Below are 20,668 nucleotides of genomic sequence, written 5' to 3'. Positions count from 1 at the left end.
AGCTGGGATTACAGGCACGCACCACCATGCCCAGCTAATGTTTTGTATTTTTAGTAGAGACGGGGTTTCACCATGTTGACCAGGATGGTCTTGATCTCTTGACCTCGTGATCCACCCACCTCGGCCTCCCAAAGTGCTGGGATTACAGGCTTGAGCCACCGCACCCGGCCTCTGATTTTTTTAATTGCCCCACAAGACAGGGTCTTTACATGGTACAGGACATGTATTCCAGGTGTCACTTGTCTTCATTGTATCTTTGCTGGGGCTGGCACATGGCAGGGCCTCTTTGAGCACCTGGCCACAGACTGCCTGAAGGCGGTTACAGGGAGGCCGTCAGAGCCCTGCCCCCAGAGGCCACGTACCTTCAGCTCCTGGGTGCTCCTTCCCATCAGCCTGGGCCTCATCTGCCTTGGTCTCGGTGCCATCGCTGGGCACAGCTGAGTTGGGCTCCGGAGCGGGGCTGGAGTTGCTGCTGTTCTCCTGTTTGATGGGGGAGGCATCTGCGATGGAGCTCTGGTTGCTGTTATCGTCTGTCGGGGATGGGAACAGAACCACACGATGAAATCCCACAGCTGCCAAGGACAGGCGGGTTGGGGGGCTCTGCCTCCCTGTGCCTCAATGCCCAGAGCCCCACGGCAGCTCTCTCGGGAGGAATCTGGTTATCCCTTTTTTTTTTTAAGATGGATCTTGCTCTGTCACCAGGCTGGAGTGCAGTGGCTCAATCTTGGCTCACTACAACCTCTGCCACCTGGGTTCAAGTGATTCTCTGTAATCCCAGCCTCCCAAGTAGCTGGGATTACAGGTGCTTACCAACACACCTGGCTAATTTTGTATTTTTAATAGAGACGGGGTTTTACCATTTTGGCCAGGCTGGTCTCGAACTTCTGACCTCAGGTGATCCGCCCACCTTGGTCTGCAAAAGTGCTGGAACTATAGCCGTGAGCCACCTCGCCTGGCTATCCAGGAAGGGTCTGGATACTCCTCCTCCTGGGACCCCTGAGCTGACCCCTTCGGCCCCCCACCCCTTCCAAGCACCACAGCTGTCCCATGTGTCCAGGGGCGCAAAGAATTCTGGCACTGGCCTGACCTTCCCCACACTGAGCCAACTGTACCCTGTGTCTGGAGGTAGCCAGCTGGGGATGGTGGCCTAACATATTTAAAACCTTGGGGGGACATTTGGGGCCTCATTCTGGGTGTAGAAACCAGATGCCTTGTGTATCTGGCAGGGAAGCAATACGGAAGACACGGCATGGTCCGTGAGGCGTGATTGCCAAGACGTTCTGAATGAACGCATCCAGGCCGGAGCCAAGTTCCACTTGATAGGAAGTAAAAGGGAGAGAGAAGCAGCCGGGGTGGCACATTCCACGGGACACATGGCCCCCTCCCTTAAAGTCGGTATCGTTTTTATTAAAAAATAAAAAGAGGAGGGGAGATGGTTGTGGAATAAAGAAAGCTAAGAGACTCAACTAAATATGATGTATGGAAATTATGTGGATCCTGTTTCAAACGTGCCGGCTTTTAACACTTTGGAACTGGGGGATCTGAGTATGGTCTGGATTTTAAAAGCTATTAAGGAACTGTTGCTAATTTTGTTAGAAGTGATCATGGGACAGTGGGTGTACAGAAATGTCATGTTTTTAGCAATGTATGCTGTGATTTAGGTGCAGACTTGAATGTCATGAGGCAGGGAAATTTACCAGAAAATGCTTCCGTGCAAGCTACATGCTGCTGCCAGGACGCCTTGAACTTTTATTTTTTTTTTGAGACAGAGTCTTGCTCCGTCACCCAGACTGGAGTGCAGTGGCACAATCTGGGCTCACTGCAACCTCCGCCTCCCGGGTTCAAGCAATTCTCCTGCCTCAGGCTCCCAAGTAGATTTACAGGTGCCTGCCACCACACCTGGCTGATTTTTGTATTTTTAGTAGAGATGGGTTTCACCATGTTCTGGGTTGGTCTCAAATTCTTGACTTCAGGTGATCTGCCTGCCTCAGCCTCCCAAAGTGCTGGGATTACAGGTGTGAGCCACTGCGCCCGGCCACTAGCAGTGTATTTTAATATGTGAATTATCTTTTAATTAAAACATTCGACACACTGAAAAAATAGATGAGGCAAATATGGCATCGTATTCATGAAAATCAGGGTGGAGGGTATAGGGGAATCATATTCCTCTCTCTACTGTTCTTGACAACGAAACCCTTCACAACACAAAGAAGAAAGGGAAGGGGTAACTGGGCAATGGCATTCACAGTCGGGCTGGGGGGAGAGCAGGGGCCCGGGGTGCACCTACCCTTGTCCTGTACCCCGTTCTCAGGCACAGAGAGTCACTCTATTTTTTTGAGATGGAATCTCACTGTCACCCAGGCTGGAGTGCAGTGGCATGATCTTGGCTCACTACAATCTCTGCCTCCTGGGTTCAAGTAATTCTCATGCCTCAGCCTTCCAGGTAGCTGGGATCACAGGCACACACCAGCATGCCAGGTTAATTTTTGTTATTTTATTATTTTTTGGTAGAGACAGGGTTTCGCCATGTTGACCAGGCTGCTCTTGAACTCCTGACCTCAGGTGATCTGTCTGCCCTGACCTCCCAAGTGCTGAGACTACAGGCATGAGCCAGCACGCCCAGCCATTTATGTACTTTTTATTTTAGAGACAGGGTCTGGCTCTGTCGCCCACGCTGGAGTACAGCAGCACAATCAGAGCTCACTGCAGCCTCGAACTCTCAGGCTCAAGCCATCTTCCTGCCTCTGCCTCCTGAGTAGCTGGGGCCACAGGCATGTGCCACTGTCTCTGGCTAATTTTTAAATTTTTTGTAGAGATGGGGTCTCACTATGTTGCCAGGCTGGTCTTGGACCCCTGGGCTCAAGTGATCCTCCAGGCTTGGCCTCCCAAAGCACTGAGATCACAGGCCTGAGCCACTATGCCAAACCTAGGAGAGTCATTTCAAACAGCAGAGACCCAAATGGAGGTTTCAAAGCCGATGCAATAGGAAGCAGCCTTTCTGGGCCATGCTGCACCTCGGGCGACGACCCCTTTTGTAAGAATGAGAAAGAGTCAGAGACACCCCAACAAACGCGGGTGCCTGCCATGTGGGAGGCACTGGGCAAAAGCATTTGTGGTCACCTTGTTTAATCCTCCCAACAACCCACTGGAGAGGCGCCATTACCTCCTTCACTTTCCAGAGGGGGAAACCAAGGCTGGGAGCAGGAGAGCCACTAGCCGGACCCATCTGCCCAGCTCCCAGCCCCATGCCCCTCCTCTACCTCAACCTGCTGAGGAGGGCCAGGCAGTCAGGCAGTCCCACCCAAGTAACCTGGACCTGAGTTTAACTGGACTCTGGGGTGTGCGTTATACAAAAGCATCCTCTTATGAATTCTAGAACTTAAAAATGATGTGTGCTCCCTGATTTCTCCTCCGAGAAAATCTGAACTACCTTCCTACGGCCAGCCCTCGAGCAAGATGCTGGCCCCATAGGCTCCTGAGGTTGTTAATTAATGACAATAAGCACTAATGTTTAACGTCTGGGCCTAGGCCGGTAGCCTGGTAACGGCGTGACCCCGATACTTGGGCTAACTTCAGCTGAGTCTTGTGGACTAAAGGGCCCAGGGCACCACCCTCTCCCTTCATCTCCTGCTGTATACATCCTCCCACTTGAAGCCTTCCAGAAAACTCGGCCAGCCCACACCTTTCCCTGACCTTCCCAGTCACACGCTCTTGTGTCTGACTTGGTTTTGGCTGCAAATGCACTAAAATGGAAACGAGAAAGTGGACAGGGCTCCCATGTTGGGGACCTGGTTTGTTCAGCATTCTAGATTTTTCTGGAGAGTTTGTCCAGGCCACAAACCTGGATTTTTTTTTTTTTTTTTGGAGACACATCCTCGCTCTCTTGCCCAGGCTGGAGTACAGTGATGCAATCCCGGCTCACTGCAACCTCTTCCTCCCAGATTCAAGCAATTCTCCTGCCTCAGCCTCCTGAGTAGCTGGGATTACAGGTGCTCGCCACCACATCCAGATAATTTTTGTATTTTTAGTAGAAATGGGGTTTCACCGTGTTGGCCAGGCTGGTCTTGCACTCTTGGCCTCATTATCCACCTGCCTCAACCTCCCCAAATGCTGGGATTATAGGTGTGAGCCACCTCGCCCGGCCAATATATGTCTGTTTTAAGAGATAGGGTCTTGCTCTGTTGCCCAGACTGCAATGCAGTGGTGCAGTTACTGTTCACTGCAGCCTCCAACTCCCAGGTTCAGGCAATCCTCCCACCTCAGCCTTCAGAATAGCTGTGACTACAGGTACGCATCGCCGCACCCAGCTAACTTAAACGTATTTTTTTTTTTTTTTTGTAGAAATGAGATCTCCCTATGTTGCCCAGGTTGGTCTCAAACTCCAGGGCTCAAAGGATCCTCCTAACTCAGCCTCCCAAAGTGCTGGGATTACAGGCATGAGCCACGGCCACTGTGCTTTTCCAAAGCCTGTTCAGACACCTGCCAGCCCTCCTGCCATTGGAACTGGTGACTGTGTTTTCCAGACAGGTGGATTTGGCATGGGGGGAAGTTTGCTGGTCTTCCTTCCCCAGAACAAGGCAGCACTGGGTCTGGGGAGATCAGAAACTCCAGCAAACCAATATTCCTTCCCAGTTCCTTCTTTAGTTGTTTATCTACTACCACATGGCTGCACCAAAGGTTTCAATGGTCAAAAGCACAAAGACATTGAAATTAGGGTCAAGAGACAGAAAAAGGCAGGGGTTGCAGGCTCTTGTCCTAGCGGGCCAGCCAGGTGACAGAGAGGCAGTGGCTGAGCCAGGTGGGCCTGGAGGTGCCACACTCATCATAACGGAAGGCGGCTCTGGCTTCAGGCAGCCCCTGCCTTGAGGGAGCACACGGCAACGGGGCTGTCAGATCTGATTTCTCAAGGGATGGCAGGATGCAGGGTTCCTGATTTCCAAACATGGGAAGCCAACTCAATTTTTATGAAGCTTTGAGGACGGGCGTGGTAGCTCTCACCTGTAGTCCTAGCACTTTGGGAGGCTGAGGTGGGCGGATTGCCTGAGCACAGGAGTTGGGAGACCAGCCTGGGCAACATGGTGAAACCTCATCTCTACTAAAGTACAAAAAAACCAGCCATGCGTGGTAGGACAGGCCTGTTGTCCCAGCTACTCAGGAGGCTGAGGCAGAAGAATCGCTTGAACTCAGAAGGCAGAGGTTGCAGTCAGCTGAGATCACACCACTGCACTCCAGCCTGGGAGACAGGAGTCAGACTCTGCCTCAAAAAAAAAAAAAAAAAAAAGGATGTTTAGGTTTGAATCTCTGAGGGTGTTTTCCTTTGACGGATGGAGACAACCAGGAGGGACCCTCGGGGGACACCGGGGACTGGCTCGGAACATTCTGTGTTTTGACTGGGTAATCACATGGGTGTGTGCAGTTTGAGAACATTTCACGGAGCCTTACATGTATCATTTGCACCTTTCCTCTCAAATAAAAAGGTCAAAACAGAAACAGACACCAGCAACGGGCAACAGTGGCAGAAGCGCCAGCCTGGATTCGGTGGGCGGACCTGCGTTACAACTTGTTTGGCTTTTTTGCCTTTTGAAGAGATGGGGTCTCACGGGACCGCCCAGGCTGTAGTGCAGCAGCTATTCTTAGGTACGATCATAGCACACTGCAGGGCTGAACTCCCGGGTTCAGGCGATCCTCCAGCCTCAGCCTCCTGAGTAGCCAGGACTACAGGTACGTGTTTCCTGTACGCGGCTAAGTTATAATATTCTTTTTTTTTTTTTTTTTGAGACAGTTTCACTTATGTTACCCAGGCTGGAGTGCAATGGCACGATCTCGGCTCACTGCAACCTCCGCCTCCGGGTTTCAGGCAATTCTCCTGCCTCAGCCTCCTAAGTAGCTGGGATTACAGGCACGCGCCACCATGCCCAGCTGATTTTTTTTTGTATTTTTAGTAGAGACGGGGTTTCACCATGTTGACCAGGATGGTCTCGATCTCTTGACCTCGTGATCCACCCGCCTCGGCCTCCCAAAGTGCTGGGATTACAGGCTTGAGCCACCGCGCCCGGCCTAAGTTATAATATTCTAAATTAAACAGCAAAGGAAGTGAGGCTGTGGATGTGGAAGGGCAGTTCCCAAGGTCCTGGTGGGATTAACATGAAGTCAGAAATCCAGTTTGGAGGCTGGTCATGGTGGTTCATGCCTGTAATCCCAGCCCTTTGGGAGGCCATGACGGGTGGATCACTTGAGGCCGGAAGTACGAGACCAGCCTTGCCAACGTAGTGGAACCCCATCTCAACTAAAATATACAAAAATTAGCCAGGGATGGTGGCGCACGCCTGTAGTTCCAGCTACTCAGGAGGCTGAGGCAGGAAAATTGCTTGAACCCGGGAGGCGGAGGTTGCAGTGAGCCGAGATCGCGCCACTGCACTCCAGCCTGGGCAACAAAGAGAGACTGTCTCAAAAAGAACAAAAACCAAAACAAACAAAAAGAAAGAAATCCAGTTTGGAGATTCTCAGCAGCCAAAGCAAAATGGGAAACACAGGCATTTATCTAATTTATACGAGGGGGGAAAGAAACATACCCCCAATCAACCTTCCTGGGTACACGAGGCTGAGAGCAACGTCTCCCATGAGGTTCTCATCCCCGGGTGAGGAGAGGGTCTAATTTCTATGTCTCTGGCTTAGTGTATGTCTCTTGGCCTGGTACGCTGGGAAAAGAAACTTCCTCTCCTCGCTGAGTCTTCTCTTTGGCACAGAGGCCTCCGGGCCCTGCCCAGCCCTCCTACCCCTTGCCTGGAATGTGAACCAACCTGCTGCAGAAACAAAAACACGACCCAGTGCTTGGCCAGGGCCCCGGGCCGGGCAGGAGAGGCTGGCAGGCCACGGGCACTCACCATGCATGTCCATCATCCCGGGGGAGGAACTGTTCTCCGGAGTGGTCACCTCTGAGCCACACTTCTCGTCCTTGCCTTTTTTCTTATTCTTGTTTTTCTGCAGAGAAAAATGGGGCAGAAACCAAGTCACCAGATTGCGTGTGTGTGCATACACGTGCTCAGAGCCCCTGGGGAGTGGTGTGAATATTTTATTCTGTCGAAGCCTCCTGGAACCCCCAGGCCTCTGAAGGGTTTTCCTGAGCCTGGATTTGACCACATCCCATTAGGGACTGGGCTCTGGGTCCCACCCACGTTGGAATCAAAGGGTCCCGCAGCAGGGAGGGTTTGAGGTTGGCCCAGCTCTGGCACCCTGGGAAATCAGCCTGCCTGTTTTTGGGGCTGTCAGCAGCAGTGCGGAAATGCCCGGGCTGGCAGGACCTGCCTCCTCTTTAGGGAGGATATCTGGGGAAGAGGCCACCATCAGCCCAGACCATGCACAAAGTGATGCCAGGTGAGCCAGGGGTCACTCATTTCCGCCAGCTGCAGGCCTCCTGGGGCAGCCTTTCTCAAGTGTACTGCCCGACCTCCAGTACAAAAGCACAGGAGTAGTTAAGAGGGAAGACCCTGGGAGGAAGGAGGGAGGATGGGGGTGCTTTGTGTGCCATTCCTTTTTTTTTTTTTTTTTTTTGTTTTGTTTTGTTTTGTTTTTTTTTGTTTTTTTTTGAGATGGAGTCTCGCTCTGTCTCCTGGCTGGAGTGCAGTGGCGTGACCTTGGCTCACTGCAACCTCTGCCTCCTGGGTTCAAGCAGTTCTCCTGCCTCAGCTCCCAAGTAGCTGGAATTACAGCTGCACACCACCATGCCTGGCTGATTTTTATATTTTTAGTACAGACGGGGTTTCACCATGTTGGTCAGGCTGGTCTTGGACTCCTGACCTCATGATTCACCCACCTCAGCCTCCCAAAGTGCTGGGATTACAGGTTTGAGTCACCGCACCTGGGCATTCATTTTTGTTTTTTGTTTTTTTTTAACGAAAGGAATAGAATTGTGTTAGAAACAACCTGGGCTCAACAGGAAGAGACTCATTAACTCAATCGTGGTACATTCACTCAATGAAACCTGATGCAACAATTACACGGAATAAGGTGGTTCTTCACAGACTAACATGGGATGATCTGAAAATACTCACAGATTAAAATATGTCAATATCGCCAAGATGTATGCAAGAAAAATGCAGGGTGTGTGAGCGTCACCACCAGTGGTGAACAAAGGTTCATGTGTATGCTCGCTCCTGTGTGTGTGTGTGTGCATGTGTGTATTTACATGCATGTCTGCTAGCGAAGGCTCCCTCCATAAGGATAAACAAAACCTGGCAATACTGCTTGCCTTCAGGGACGAGAACTGGGGTGGGGATGGGGGTGCATGCAGGGATGAGGCAGATTTATAAAAGACAGACAGTGAAAGGGTAACACCTGAAGATAAACCGATCCAGACGGACAGAAGACAGTGGACTGGTGGTTACCAGGGGCAGGCGAGGTGGGTGGGGAGTAACTGCTAATGGGTGTGAGCTCCTTCTGTGGGGTGAGGAAAATGTTTTGGAATTACAGCGATTACAGCTGCACGACTCTGTGAATATACTAATTCAACTGAATACTTTAAAAGAGTGACTTCTGGCCAGGCACAGTGGCTCATGCCTGTAATTCCAGCACTTTTGGGAGGCTGAGGCAGGAGGTTGGCTTGAGGCCAGGAGTTTGAGACCAGCCTAAGCAACAGAGCCAGAGCCTGTCTCTATTTAAATAAATAAATAAATAAGCAAGCAAGCAAGCCAGGTGTGCATGCCTGCAGTCCCAGCTACTCAGAGGGCACAGATGGGAGGATTGCTTGAGCCCAGGAGGTCCAGGCTGCAGTGAGCTGTGGTCCTGCCACGGCACTCCAGACTGGGCAACAGAGACCCTGTCTCTTAAAAAAAAAAAAGTGACTTCTTGGCCAGGCATGGTGGCTCATGGTGAAACCCTTTCTCTATTAAAATATAAAAAACTAGCTGGGCATGGTAGCGCATGCCTATAGTCCCAGCTACTCGGGAGGCTGAGGCAGAAACGCTTGAACCCTGGAGGTGGAGGTTGCAGTGAGCCGAGATCGCGCCACTGCACTCCAGCCTGGATGGCAGAGCGAGACTCCATCTCAAAAAAAAAAAAAAAAAAAAAAAAAAAAAAAGTGACTTCTATGATATGCAAATTGTCTTAATTTAAAAACTGTTTAGAATTTGAATTTTGTAACATGTTTTACCTATTTAAAAGGATGAAATTTTCCAGAGTTCCAAAGTAAAAAATGGATATAACCATGTAGATACTGGCTGTTAAAAATGATAAAAAGCTATCCCTCTACAAGGCAGAATCCCAGCCCCAACCTTCAGAGACTCAGCTGCTTGGTGGGGGGCCTGGGAATCTGCATCTTCTCAAGGTGCTCAGCCAGGCCGAGACCCATCGCCCTAGAGGGAAAGAGTGGGGGAGTGGCACATGGCACTTCACGGCTCACAGATGAAGAGGGAATTTGCATTTCTCGGCACCGGCTGCACAGCCGGCTCGGTGCTAAGTATTCTCCGTGGTGATATACTGCTTTTGCTCTGTTGCAGAAACCGCGAGTTGGATGTCACTGCTCCATTCCTCAAAAGAGGGGACTAAGGCCCAGCAAGGTGGGGTCAACTGCCCAACACCACAGGTTAATTAGGGCTGAGCTGTCCCACTCCAAATCCAACAGTCCTTTGAAGCCTAGAGCTGCCCCATCTTTCCGATGGCCCACAGCTTACGTTTTCTCCTTGATCATATTCCATTTGGCACTTCCCTGATATCTGTTTCATGCGATTCTATAATTATCTTCCCCCAACGAGATTAGAAATTCCTTGAGAGCAGGGACCACATCTTCTCAAATGCAACCGGCATTTCTACACCTAATGGCGGGCAAGACGCAGACATGGGCCAGAGCCAGGAGCTGCCTTCGAGGAGCCTGCAGTGCTCTTCCCAGGGAGATGCGGAGAGAGAGCAAGTCTCAGTCCCTTTGGGGGAAGCAGCCCTGGTGTTTCTAGGAGCCCAGGCCAGAACCAGAAGGGACAACAAAGGCCCAAGTTCAGGGGTGAGCTTGTGATCAGGGAGAAGAATGAATGGAGCCACAGCCCTGCCCCGAGACCCAAGACTGAAGATGGGGAGGGAAACTCAGCCCCTGTCTTTTTGGAGGAAGCTGCACCCCCACTTGCTTCGCCCACCCAAAACTTACCAATCATGACCTCACATCAGTGCCAGGAGTGACGGCAGCCATGTGGGTTAGTCTGCGCCATCTTCCCAGGTAGAAGGACTGAGTTTGAGGAAATAGGGAAGGCAGTCCAGGCAGAGGGAACGGCCCAGGCAAAGGCCTCTGGGGGAGACTGTTCTTGATTTGGGATGGAAATAAGGGGTCTCTGGAGGTCACTGGCCTGGGAGCCAAGAAGTTGGAGAGCCTTGTCTGCAAAGTTGGGGCAGCTGCCAGCCATCAAGCCCTCCCCAAGAACTAGGACAGCGCCTCAAGCTCCCTCTAGTGGTAGAAGTCAGGATGGCGCCACCCCTCCAGGAGCCCTCCTAGAGACCCCTGCATCCGCACACCAGGATTTCCTAACCCAGGGACCCCCGTCATCAGCAGCTGCAGTCACCAACAGCTCCTCCAAGCGCAGAGAGAACAATGCACTTTGGAGTCAGACAGGCCTGAGCTCTATTCATGGCTCTGACGCTAGCTGTGTGACTCTAGGGAAGTGACTTCACCTCTCTGAGCCTGTGTCCTCACTTGTACAGAGAGGAGTTAAAAAGATCAACTCCACAGGCTGAGCAGGAAAAATAACTGAGATGCTGCATGTGAGGCATCAACCCAGGGCCTGGCAGATGGTTGCAGGCTCAGGAACAGAACCACAAAGGCAGGGAGAACCTGCCTATCGGTGCGCGCCGCCAAACCTGCCCTGAACCACAGTGCAATACCTGGGAAGGGCGCTCAGCCCAGAAGACACAATTTGAACGCCAGGCGCGGTGACTCACCTGAGGTCAGGAGTTCGAGACCAGCCTGGCCAACATGGTGAAATCCTGTCTCTACTAAAAATACAAAAATTTAGCTGGGTATGGTGGCATGTGCCTGTAATCCCAGCTACTTGGGAAGCTGAGGCTGGAAACTCACTTGAATTTAGGAGACAGAGATTGCAGTGAGCCGAGATCATGCCACTGCACTCCAGCCTGGGCAACAGAATGAGGCTCTGTCTCAAAAAAAAAAAAAAAAGACACAACTTGTGGATGCACCCCCACTCTGAGGGTCAGACTCTGGGGCTGGAGTTGGAGGGGTGCGGGTGGGTCCAGCAGCCTCCCCCGGTCTAAGCTGGGTCCTTCTACTCCCAGGGGCTCTTGGTCCCAGAGCCCTGGCACAGGTGGCAGCAGACAACCCCCCGCCCTGTGGTGGAGAGAGCACAGATGGACGGCCCACCCCAGGGGACCAGCCCCCCATACTCACGTCATCAACCTTGGGCTCCGTCACAGGGACCCATTTGTAGATTCGCAGAGACGTGTCACCAACGGTCACCCATTTCTTCTCCCTGAGGAGGATGAGGAAGAGCCTGTTCATGGCTGGGGGACACAGGCCACATTCCCCTGGGGCTGAGAGCAGGCTCTAGCTCACACAGACGAGGGCTTGAATCCCAGCTCCACCCTCACTAGCTGGAGCCCCTGGGCAGGCCAGATCACCAACTAAGCCTGGCTTCTCCACTCGTGACCCCACATAGGGTGGTTGCCCTCATCAGGCTGTTGCCAAAAAGGGTGAGGGTGGGGCTGCCATTACAAGGACTCCTATGGGTGGCGGGAGTCAGGCCCAGGTTCCTCCTATGTCACTGCCGATGCCACCCAGCCAGTGGACTGCGCCACCCTCGCCCTTCTGGGCAGCAGAGAGGGCTTCAGGCCAGTGGGCCAATTCCTCTCGTGGGGGGTAGAGTCATCACCAAGGACGCCTTGGGGCTCCTCCTGCCCTCCTGGCGATGTGTCTGAGGTCAGTGGAGGCAGGAGCAGGCAGGCCTGGGCCGCCCACACTCTGCCGGAGGAATGCCCTTCGCTGTGGCCAAGGAGAGCCAGGGAGTGGTGACCTCGGCCTGAAAGGAGGGTGCATGGCCTGAATCTGTAGGTGGCAGCCGGGCGGGAGGGGACCCGCACTCCTGGATCAGGGCTCCTAGTGACCCCGTCTGCAAGATCACCCAGCTGTATTACAAATGCCTGAAGGACTGAGCCCAGACCCCACCGTGAGAGGCAGGTTTATGGGTGAGACTGAGAAACTTACAAGCCACACAAGGAAACGGGACTGGTTTTCATTCAAGATAACAATGAGCACCCTCTCCCCCACCACCGCCACTCCACTCCGAGCCACGTCATCTTCCAATTATTGCTACAGCCAGCCACCTCCTGTCCTTGATCCCCTGCACTTGTCCCTTACAGCCTCAAAGGCCCAGCGGCCACACCCCTGAGGGGGCTGAGGCTCCAAAGAGCCGCTCAGAAGCCGGGCTGGGGTTGGAACCCAGGCTCCGAACTCGCGGCTCTGCCATCTCAGAAGACATGTGAGGCCACCGAGGAGCCACTGATGGCTGAGCAAGGAGGCTGCCAGATTTGATGGCCTCACAGGGGCTGTCAGGCCAGGCGCACTCCTGGCACAGGCAACATAGCTGCCTGAGTCCTCAGCAATTTTGGTGACAAAAGTTCCCCAGAACCAATAATTCTGTGCAGCAGGAGCGCCTCTGTCCATGAGCTGATGGCACCTTTTTTTGGCCTCTCTGCCCAAACTCAGCCTTGGGTCACCCCTTAGTTGTGCACGTGGCCCTCACATGCTGATGTGAGAGGTTACAGGACTCCCACCCCATCACCACAGGGGTTACAAGATGCCAGAGCACACTCAAAGTTGGACAGCCAAAACCACAGACACCTCACCCCCAAAAACCCTGCCTGCCTAGGCCCCACATGTTCCCTGCCGGAGGACACTACGGCTGGCTTTTCTTACTATACCAATGGCTGTCCCTAGTTCCTTCTACGTGCCAAGTACTGTGTCGGCTCTCCTGGCAGGAAATGGCAACTTCCGGCCGGGTGCGGTGGCACACGCCTGTAATCCCAGCGCTTTGGGAGGCCAAGGCGGGTGTATCATCTGAGGTCAGGAGATCAAAACCATCCTGGCTAACACGGTGAAACCTCATCTCTACTAAAAAAAATACAAAAAATTAGCCGGGCATGGTGGCGCATGCCTGTAATCCCAGATACTCAGGAGGCTGAGACAGGAGAATCATTTCAACCCAGGAGGTGGAGGTTGCAGTGAGCTGAGATCACGCCATGGCACTCCAGCCTGGGCAACAAGCGTGCCGAAAAAAAAAAAAAAAAAAAAAAAAAAAAAAAAAAAAAAAAAAAAAAAAAAAAAAAAAAAAAAAAAAGGAAATGGCAACTGCCCCATTTGACAGATAAAGAAACTGCGGCACAGAGCAGTGAAGGTGAACTCATCTCCCAGAGCCAGCACTCAGACCCTTCCCCGAGCACAGCTGCTGAGCGCAGCCTCTCTGCCCCCCATCCCTGCACCTTTTCCCCCAGAAAGGATGTAGGAAAGATGGGTATCTAAGTCCACTAGCCAGTCTCCTGCCTCCTGTGGGCAGAGCAGACAAGCCATGATGCCCACCTTTCCACTCCTCCATTCTGAGCGATCAGAAGGGGTCCAGAAGGGACAGGGTATTCCCAGGAAGAAGCTGGGTTGTTACAGCAACCAACACAGTAGCCATTGTGTGCCCCGGCTATTACATGCCAGGCTCCACGCCAAGCACTTTACTTATACACACTCTCCCCCTGGGATTCCCAACAGGCTATGAGAGGGGGATGACTGTCACCCTTTTTACAGATACAGAACAGGATGCCCAGAGAGGTTACACCACTAACTTGGTGTCTCAGAGACAGGAAGTGGCAGAAGAGAATGAGACTCAGGCTCGGACCCGACACCACCTCCTGCTATTCTGTTGCCCATGAAAACCAAGAATCCATTCTAAGGAGTGCTGGGGTAGCAGAAGCTGGAGGAAGAATGACAAATTGCCAGGACCCCATGCAGACTGGCCAAAGCCATTCATTACTCATGAGCCCTGGACCAGCTTCCCAGTAAATCAACCCATTCAAGGCTTGATTGTATTTGGGGGGAAAAAAAAAAAGTAATTGACTTGTAACACACAGGACACCTTTCAGGGCAGAAAGTGTGCCGGAGATCTGGGCCTTGGAGCCGCAAATGTGCCAAGATGCAAGTTTGCAGCTGCTTCCCAGAGAGGCTTGAGGCCACTGCCGGCTATGAGCTGAATGCAGCCAGGCTTTTGTGCCTCTCTTTGCCCCGACTGGCGACCTCTTCACCAGGTTTCCGTTATCGTATTTCTAGGCGTGGACATTGAGGGGGCTTTGGGACAGAGGCAAGGACATTAAGAACTGTATCTCTGGGCTGGACCCACGCTCAGCCAAGCAGCCACCCAGGAGGGACCATGGAGCTCAAGCTTAAGGCACCGAGTGAGTGCCCGGGAGGACATGGCATTTCACAGCCATAGACACATCGGCTGGGCACAGGGGTTCAGCGGAGCAGCTGAGGTTTCCCACAATTGCCTCCCAAGACCATCACCACAGAACACAGCCCTCCCCAAAAAAGGGCATTGCTCCCCTCCCCCAATGAGGGTATTAAGCTATACTCATCACTTTTTTTTTTTTAATTTTTCAATTTTTTTGAGACAGAATCTTGCTCTGTGGCCCAGGATGGAGTGCAGTGGCACAATCTCAGCTCACTGCAACCTCCACCTCCCAGGTTCAAGAGATTATTCTCCTGCCTCAGCCTCCCAAGTAGCTGGGATTACAGACACCCGCCACCACACCCTGCTAATTTTTTGTATTTTTAATAGAGATGGGGGTTCAACATGTTGGCCAGATGTCAAACTCCTGAGCTCAGGTGATCTGCCCGCCCTGGCCTCCCAAAGTGCTGGGATTACAGGCTCGAGCCACTGTGCCCAGCCTATTTTTATTTTTTTGAGATAGGGTCTCACTCTGCTGTCCACCCTGGAGTGCGGTGGTGCGATCACTCATTGCAGCCTCGACCTCCTGGGCTCAAGAGATCTTCCGCCTCGGCCTCCCAAAATGCTGGGGTTGCAGGTGTGAGCCATCTCGCCTGGGCCCTGCTTTATATTTAGGGTGGCAAACAACTGGTCAACAGGCATGTTTTCTTTGGCCTGCACAGTACTTTAACAATTTTGAATTTGCTGCCAAACTTAAACAAGCAAAACAAAACAAACCAGCTTCCCATAAAAATCCAGACTTCTGGTTACTCTTGAAAACACGACCTGGGCCCACATGCCCCGGGGAGCGGCAGCTTGCCCAGATGGGCTCTGGCCCTCTCAGATGCCCTCACTCTTGACGCCTCTAGGCACCAGGTCTAGAAATCACCACAACCCCCAGGCCACAGCCCAACTTGCCGCAAAGCTGGCCCTGGGGTGTCCCGCGCCTCCTGTCCTGGCAGCCCCCTAACCTCAGCCTGACTTCAGCACCTCTCTCTTCCCGACACACCTGGGCTCCTGGAAAGAAAGGCCAAACTGAGGTCCCAGCAATAGGAACACAGCCTCAAATGCTCCTCCCCAGCACGGACTCCTATATAAACTCCAAGTATCCATCTCGGATTCTCCAGGCTAAGGCCAATTTCCAATGTTCTCCTGGATCCAGGTCCAAGGGCTAGCCAACAAGACCGTCTTAGGGTTACCTGCTGTCCAAGTGCTCACAGGTGCCCAACGTGCCCTACGCCCTGCCCTACGCGGGGCAGGTCCAAGGGGACCCTGCTGACTCCCTCCAGGAAAGCTCTAATCCCCTCTCCCCGCCTCCTCAGGGCTAGTCCCCGCATCCTCAGGAGCCTGGTCCATGGCTGGCCTCACCCCAGCTGGGCCCAGGTCTGCTTGACCTGCCATGTGCCCAGTAGGAAGGTCTTCATGATGAAACCTCCAGAGGAGCTGAGGTGAGGGAGGCGTCAGGCCCAAACCTCCACCTTTTCTGGGACAGACGGGAGGTCTTCTGGGTACAGACCCTTCTCAGTCCTTACGGCAAGTCGCTGAGGGAGCCCTCGGACCAGGCACGGAGGGGTCCCGGGCCTAAGCCTACTTCGTTTTTGTTTTGAGACGAAATATTGCTCTTGTCCCCCAGGCTGGAGTGCAGTGGTGTGATCTCGGCTTACGGCAACCTCCACCTTCCAGATTCAAGCGATTCTCCTGCCTTACCTCCTGAATAGCTGTTATTACAGGCACCTGCCACCACGCCTGGCTAAGTTTTATATTTTTAGTAGAGACGGGGTTTCATCATATTGGCCAGGCTGGTCTCGAACTCCTGACCACAGGTGATCTGCCCACCTTGGCCTCCTAAAGTGCTGGGATTACAGGCAGGAGCCACTGTGTCCGGCCTTGTTTTGTTTTTTGAGACAGGGTCTCACTCTGTCACCCAGGCTGGAGTGCAGTGGCACGATCATGGCTCACTGCAGCCTCGACCTCCTGGGCTCAAGTGACCCTCTGGACTTAATCTCCCAAGTAGTTGGGATTACAGGTAAGGGCCACCATGCCTGTCTAATTTTTTTTTTTTTTTTAATTGAGATGGAGTCTCTCTGTCACCCAGGATGGAGTGCAGTGGTGTGATCGTGGCTCACTGCAACCTCTGCCTCCCAGGATCAAGGGATTCTCCTGTCTCAGCCTCCCGAGTAGCTGGGATTACAGGTGTGCACCACCACGCCTGGCCTAATTTTTATTTTTCTTTCTCTTTTTTTTAAATTAAGACCGTGGTGGCTCACGCCTGTAATCCCAGCACTTTGGGAGGTTGAGGCATAAATCACCTGAGTTCAAGACCAGCCTGACCAACATGGAGAAACCCCATCTCTACTAAAAGTGCAGCCTGTAATCCCAGTTACTCGGTAGGCTGAGGTAAGAAAATCGCTTGAACCCAGGAGGCAGAGGTTGTGGTGAACCGAGATCACACCGTTGCCCTCCAGCCTGGACGACAAGAGGGAAACTCCGTCTCAAAAAAATGAAAAATAAAAATAAAAAAGAGATGGAGTCTCACTATGTTGCCCAGGCTGGTCTCGAACTCCTGGGCTCAAGCCATCCTCCCATCTCAGCCTCCCAGAGTGCTGGGATTACAGGGGTGAGCCACCGCACTGGGCCTCCAAGCCTATGCTGCAGCCCAAGCCTTGGTCTCCCACCATCTCCCGGGCTCCTTCTCGTCCAGCACAGGGCCTCGGAACCCTGGCCCAGTTTCCCAAAAGAGGCCCGCCGTCTTGTGCTCACTTCACACTGCACCGGCCTGTCTTGCTGAAACACCAGACAGAGGGAAGGGGAATGAGAGGAAGGCCACAGCTTTTCATGGGGGTGGGGGAAGCGTCCGGGGATGGTGTGTGTGGGGGTAATTTTAGGGGTCACTAGGGCTGAGGAGAAACCCGCCCAAGACTCACGGGGCCAAATGGTCTGCCAGACACCTCAGCTCTCCTCTGGGTAAAACAATACAGGATTCCTTGTTCAATTTCCATTTCAGATAAACAGATAATTTTTTAGTATAAGTATGTCCCAAATATGGCATGAGACATACTTATACGCAAAAACATTTATTTTTAAAACATTATTTCATTGTTTATCTGAAATTTGAATTTAACTGTGTGCGCTGTATTTTTTCTGCTTAAACCTGGCAACCCACCTCCCTGCCAGTGGTGAAGTGCATGGTTGGCGGCCACGCAATTAATAAACAACCCGAAGTTTCATGGGCTGAGTCAAGGACCCAATCCGAAGGCACAGAGAAGGTGGGCTATGGCTTCTCAGGGGCCAGAGAAACCTGGGCAATAAGTCCAAGGCTTTCACTTAGAAGGGGCCAAAAAAAAAAAAAAAAAAAAATCAGAAAGCCAAGTTTCTACAAAGTCCACCTTACAATAGGGACAACCCTGAATAACTGCTCCTCCTGCGCCCGTGACTCGCTGCTTTTGGAGGCGTGACCTCACTGGTCCTCAACAATCCGAGGCGACCCGGAGGCCACGCACAGAGCCCCGGTCACCATGGTTAGAGAAGTGACAATGATACGCCCAAGGTCACGGCAAGGAAGTGAACTGGAAGCCCGACCTCGAGATCCCAAAGCCTGAGGTCTTCAGAGGACACGATGTGTTGTTTCCCCAAACTCAGGGAGGCGCAGAGGCACAGCCCCCCTCCCTCAGCCCCAACTACAGGCCTGGTCCCCGTGGGCTCAGTGGGCTGGAAGGCCTCCAGGCTGGCCGTCTTGGGGCCCGCGGAGTGGAAAACCCCATCTCTCCATCTGCCCTCCCTGCAAAGCAGCTGGCCGCCCTGCGGGAGCAGCTGTCAGGGTGCAGGAGCCTCTGCCCTGCTGGGAACCTGGGGCAGGAGGCCCCACCACGCCTCCCCGAGCAGAGAAAGGCGGCTTGCCGGCTGCTTCCCAACCTCCAGGCTGGCGACAGAAGGGACCCAGGCACAGACATACCAGTTCTTTCTTTGCACAGGGGCTGAGGCGAGGAGGGGAGCCACTCCAGGGTTCCCACGGGGAATCCCACAGTGGAGGGGGCTGCGGGTTGTCTTCCAGCGTGTGTGTGTTGGCCTGCAGCTGTTTCTGCCATTTTTAAATGGCTCCAGTCGGGCACCGGGCGCCCTGCGCACCAGGGGAGCTCCCGAGACACCGAGGACTTGGATCTCAACTTTGGAAAGCCTCCCCTTCTCTCGGTTCTGAAAATTCTTTGTCCCACTGGAGCCAAACCCAGCCCACGGCCGGGCATCCGGCCATCGCAGCCAGCCCTTTCCATAGGAGGCCCGGGAGCACGTGGACTTTATTGATTTTCCTCTTGCCTTTTTTGTTGGGTTTGACTCAGAAAGGACAGCTAACTTGTGACACCGCCACACCGGAGGCTCGCCCCCAGTGGCTTTTAGAGACCGAGGCACTACTTGAGAAACGACACCCCTAAACGTAAACATCCCTTGCCACGGGGCCTGCCCGGCTTCCAGGCTCGAAATAAAGGGTCAGGAAGAGCCCGCGGGCGCTGACACTCGGGGCCAGCATCGCTGCGGCTCCTCTCCCTCCGGGACCCCGGTGAAGGCGTGGGAAAAAAATAATAAAGTTGAAATCAGGGAGCGGGGAGTTTTCAACAAGTCTGACCCAACCTGGCGATCTGCTCGCGCCTCGGGCCTGGCCCAGGGGCCGATTCTGAGCAGACCCCGACGAGGACGCGGAGAGATTCGATCCCCTAAATGACGACCCGGCCACGCCGGGCGCACGCTAACCGGAGACCGAAAACCACGCGCGGCCGCTGCCGAGTCCTCCTCTCCCCCGTGCAGAGAACAAAAACAACGACTCCCTCCGCAAAACAAACACGAGCTCCCGGTGTGGAAAGGCAGCCACGGCCCAGGACCAACGGCTTCTGGCCAAAAACATCTGCTGGCCGGAGCCCCCCACCCGGGGCGCCGCGAAGAGCGGGGTGGGACGTGGGCGCCCCGCGCCCCTGGCCGCTGGCTCCCTGCGCTCGCCCCCATCTTTCCTGGTCGCCGAGAGCCCTCGCTCCAGGCAGCCCAAAGCGCTAAATTTAAACAGCTCGCGCTCTGCAAACTCCGCAGACTCGAGGGCGCCAGGTCCGGGAGGCGGGAGCGGGCGGCCGGGCGGGCCGGGGCCGGCGGAGGGCGGCGGGGCGCGGGCCAGGGCGCGCTGGGAGGAGACGGCGGCGGCGGCCCGCTCGGAGCCTGCACAATGGAGCTCGCGCTCTCCCCGCCGCCGCCGGCATCGCGGCCCCGGCGCGCGGGAAGCCGCTTTCATGTGACTTGCACAAAACGAAATGGCTTCTGGGGCCGGCCCCGAGCCCCCCTCCCGGGAGCCAAGCGCCGCGGCGGGGGCCGCCCGCCGCTCCAACCGCCCGGCCCCGGCGCCCGCCGCCTCCGGGCCGCCGCCGCCGCCGCCGCCGCCGCGCCAGGTGGGCGACAGAAGCGAGCGCACCTGGGCAGCGGCCGCGGCCCCCGCCTGGCGCAGGTGACCCGGCTCGCGCACCGCCCGCCCACCCGCGCGCCCTCGCCAAGTCCCGGGGCCCGCGGCGGGGCCGGGCCGGGGCAGGCGGCCGGGGCGCTGCGCCCCGCGGCTTTCTGGAGCAGCGTTCGGGCTCGGGGCGGCCGGGGAGGCGGCGGGCGGCAGGCGCCTCCGCTTACCATTTGCGCACTTTCTCGATCGCCGCCATGACCCTCTTGATATCATCTTTGGCCCGGCTCCTGGTCTCGGCTCGAACCGACCTGCCCGACATGGTTCCGGCGGGGAGACGGAGGCTGGGGAGCGCGCCCGCCGGGTCCTGCTCGCGCTCCGCGGCGGCCACACTCGCGCCCGCCCGCCGCTCACTCACTGGCGCACAGACACTCGCACTCTCACACGCACACACTCACATACGCACACACACACACACAGACAGACATACACACACACAGACACACACAGACACAGACACACACACACACAGACACACACATACACACACACACACACACACACACACACACACACACACACGCACACAAAGCCCGGGGCCGCCGCGCGCCCGGCCCAGTGCGCAAGCGCCGGGCGGCAGCTGCACCGAGCAGGGGGAGCCGCGCCGCCGCCGCCGGCAGTGCGGCCTCCGGGCGCAGCGGCTACGGGGCAGCGCCCCCGGGACTTCCGCGCCCCCAGGGGGGACGCCCCGGACGCTCTCCTAGGGAGGCGGCGAGGGGCGCACGGCGAC

General features: G+C 54.6%; 1 protein-coding gene across 2 annotated transcripts in view; it reads right to left on the bottom strand.

Annotated features, from left to right (window-relative positions):
- The window catches only part of BCL7A (BAF chromatin remodeling complex subunit BCL7A), a 37,763-nt gene extending 17,389 nt beyond the window's left edge, over positions 1-20,374 (bottom strand). For both annotated transcript variants that reach the window (XM_017544292.2, XM_017544293.1), the window contains exons 1-4: positions 20,109-20,374; positions 11,381-11,462; positions 6,885-6,981; positions 363-530 (exon numbers count right to left, since the gene is read on the bottom strand). In XM_017544292.2, the coding sequence (XP_017399781.1) occupies positions 363-530; positions 6,885-6,981; positions 11,381-11,462; positions 20,109-20,200 (439 nt within the window). In that variant the 5' untranslated portion in view covers positions 20,201-20,374. The remainder of the gene's footprint in view (positions 1-362; positions 531-6,884; positions 6,982-11,380; positions 11,463-20,108) is intronic.
- Positions 20,375-20,668: the final 294 nt, after the last annotated feature.

Source organism: Cebus imitator, unplaced genomic scaffold (genome assembly GCF_001604975.1).
Source record: "Cebus imitator isolate Cc_AM_T3 unplaced genomic scaffold, Cebus_imitator-1.0 Scaffold169, whole genome shotgun sequence".
NCBI classification, from domain to species: domain Eukaryota; kingdom Metazoa; phylum Chordata; class Mammalia; order Primates; family Cebidae; genus Cebus; species Cebus imitator.
The sequence above is the reverse complement of the archived record's forward strand: the minus strand, read 5'-3'. Positions and strand labels throughout refer to the sequence as shown.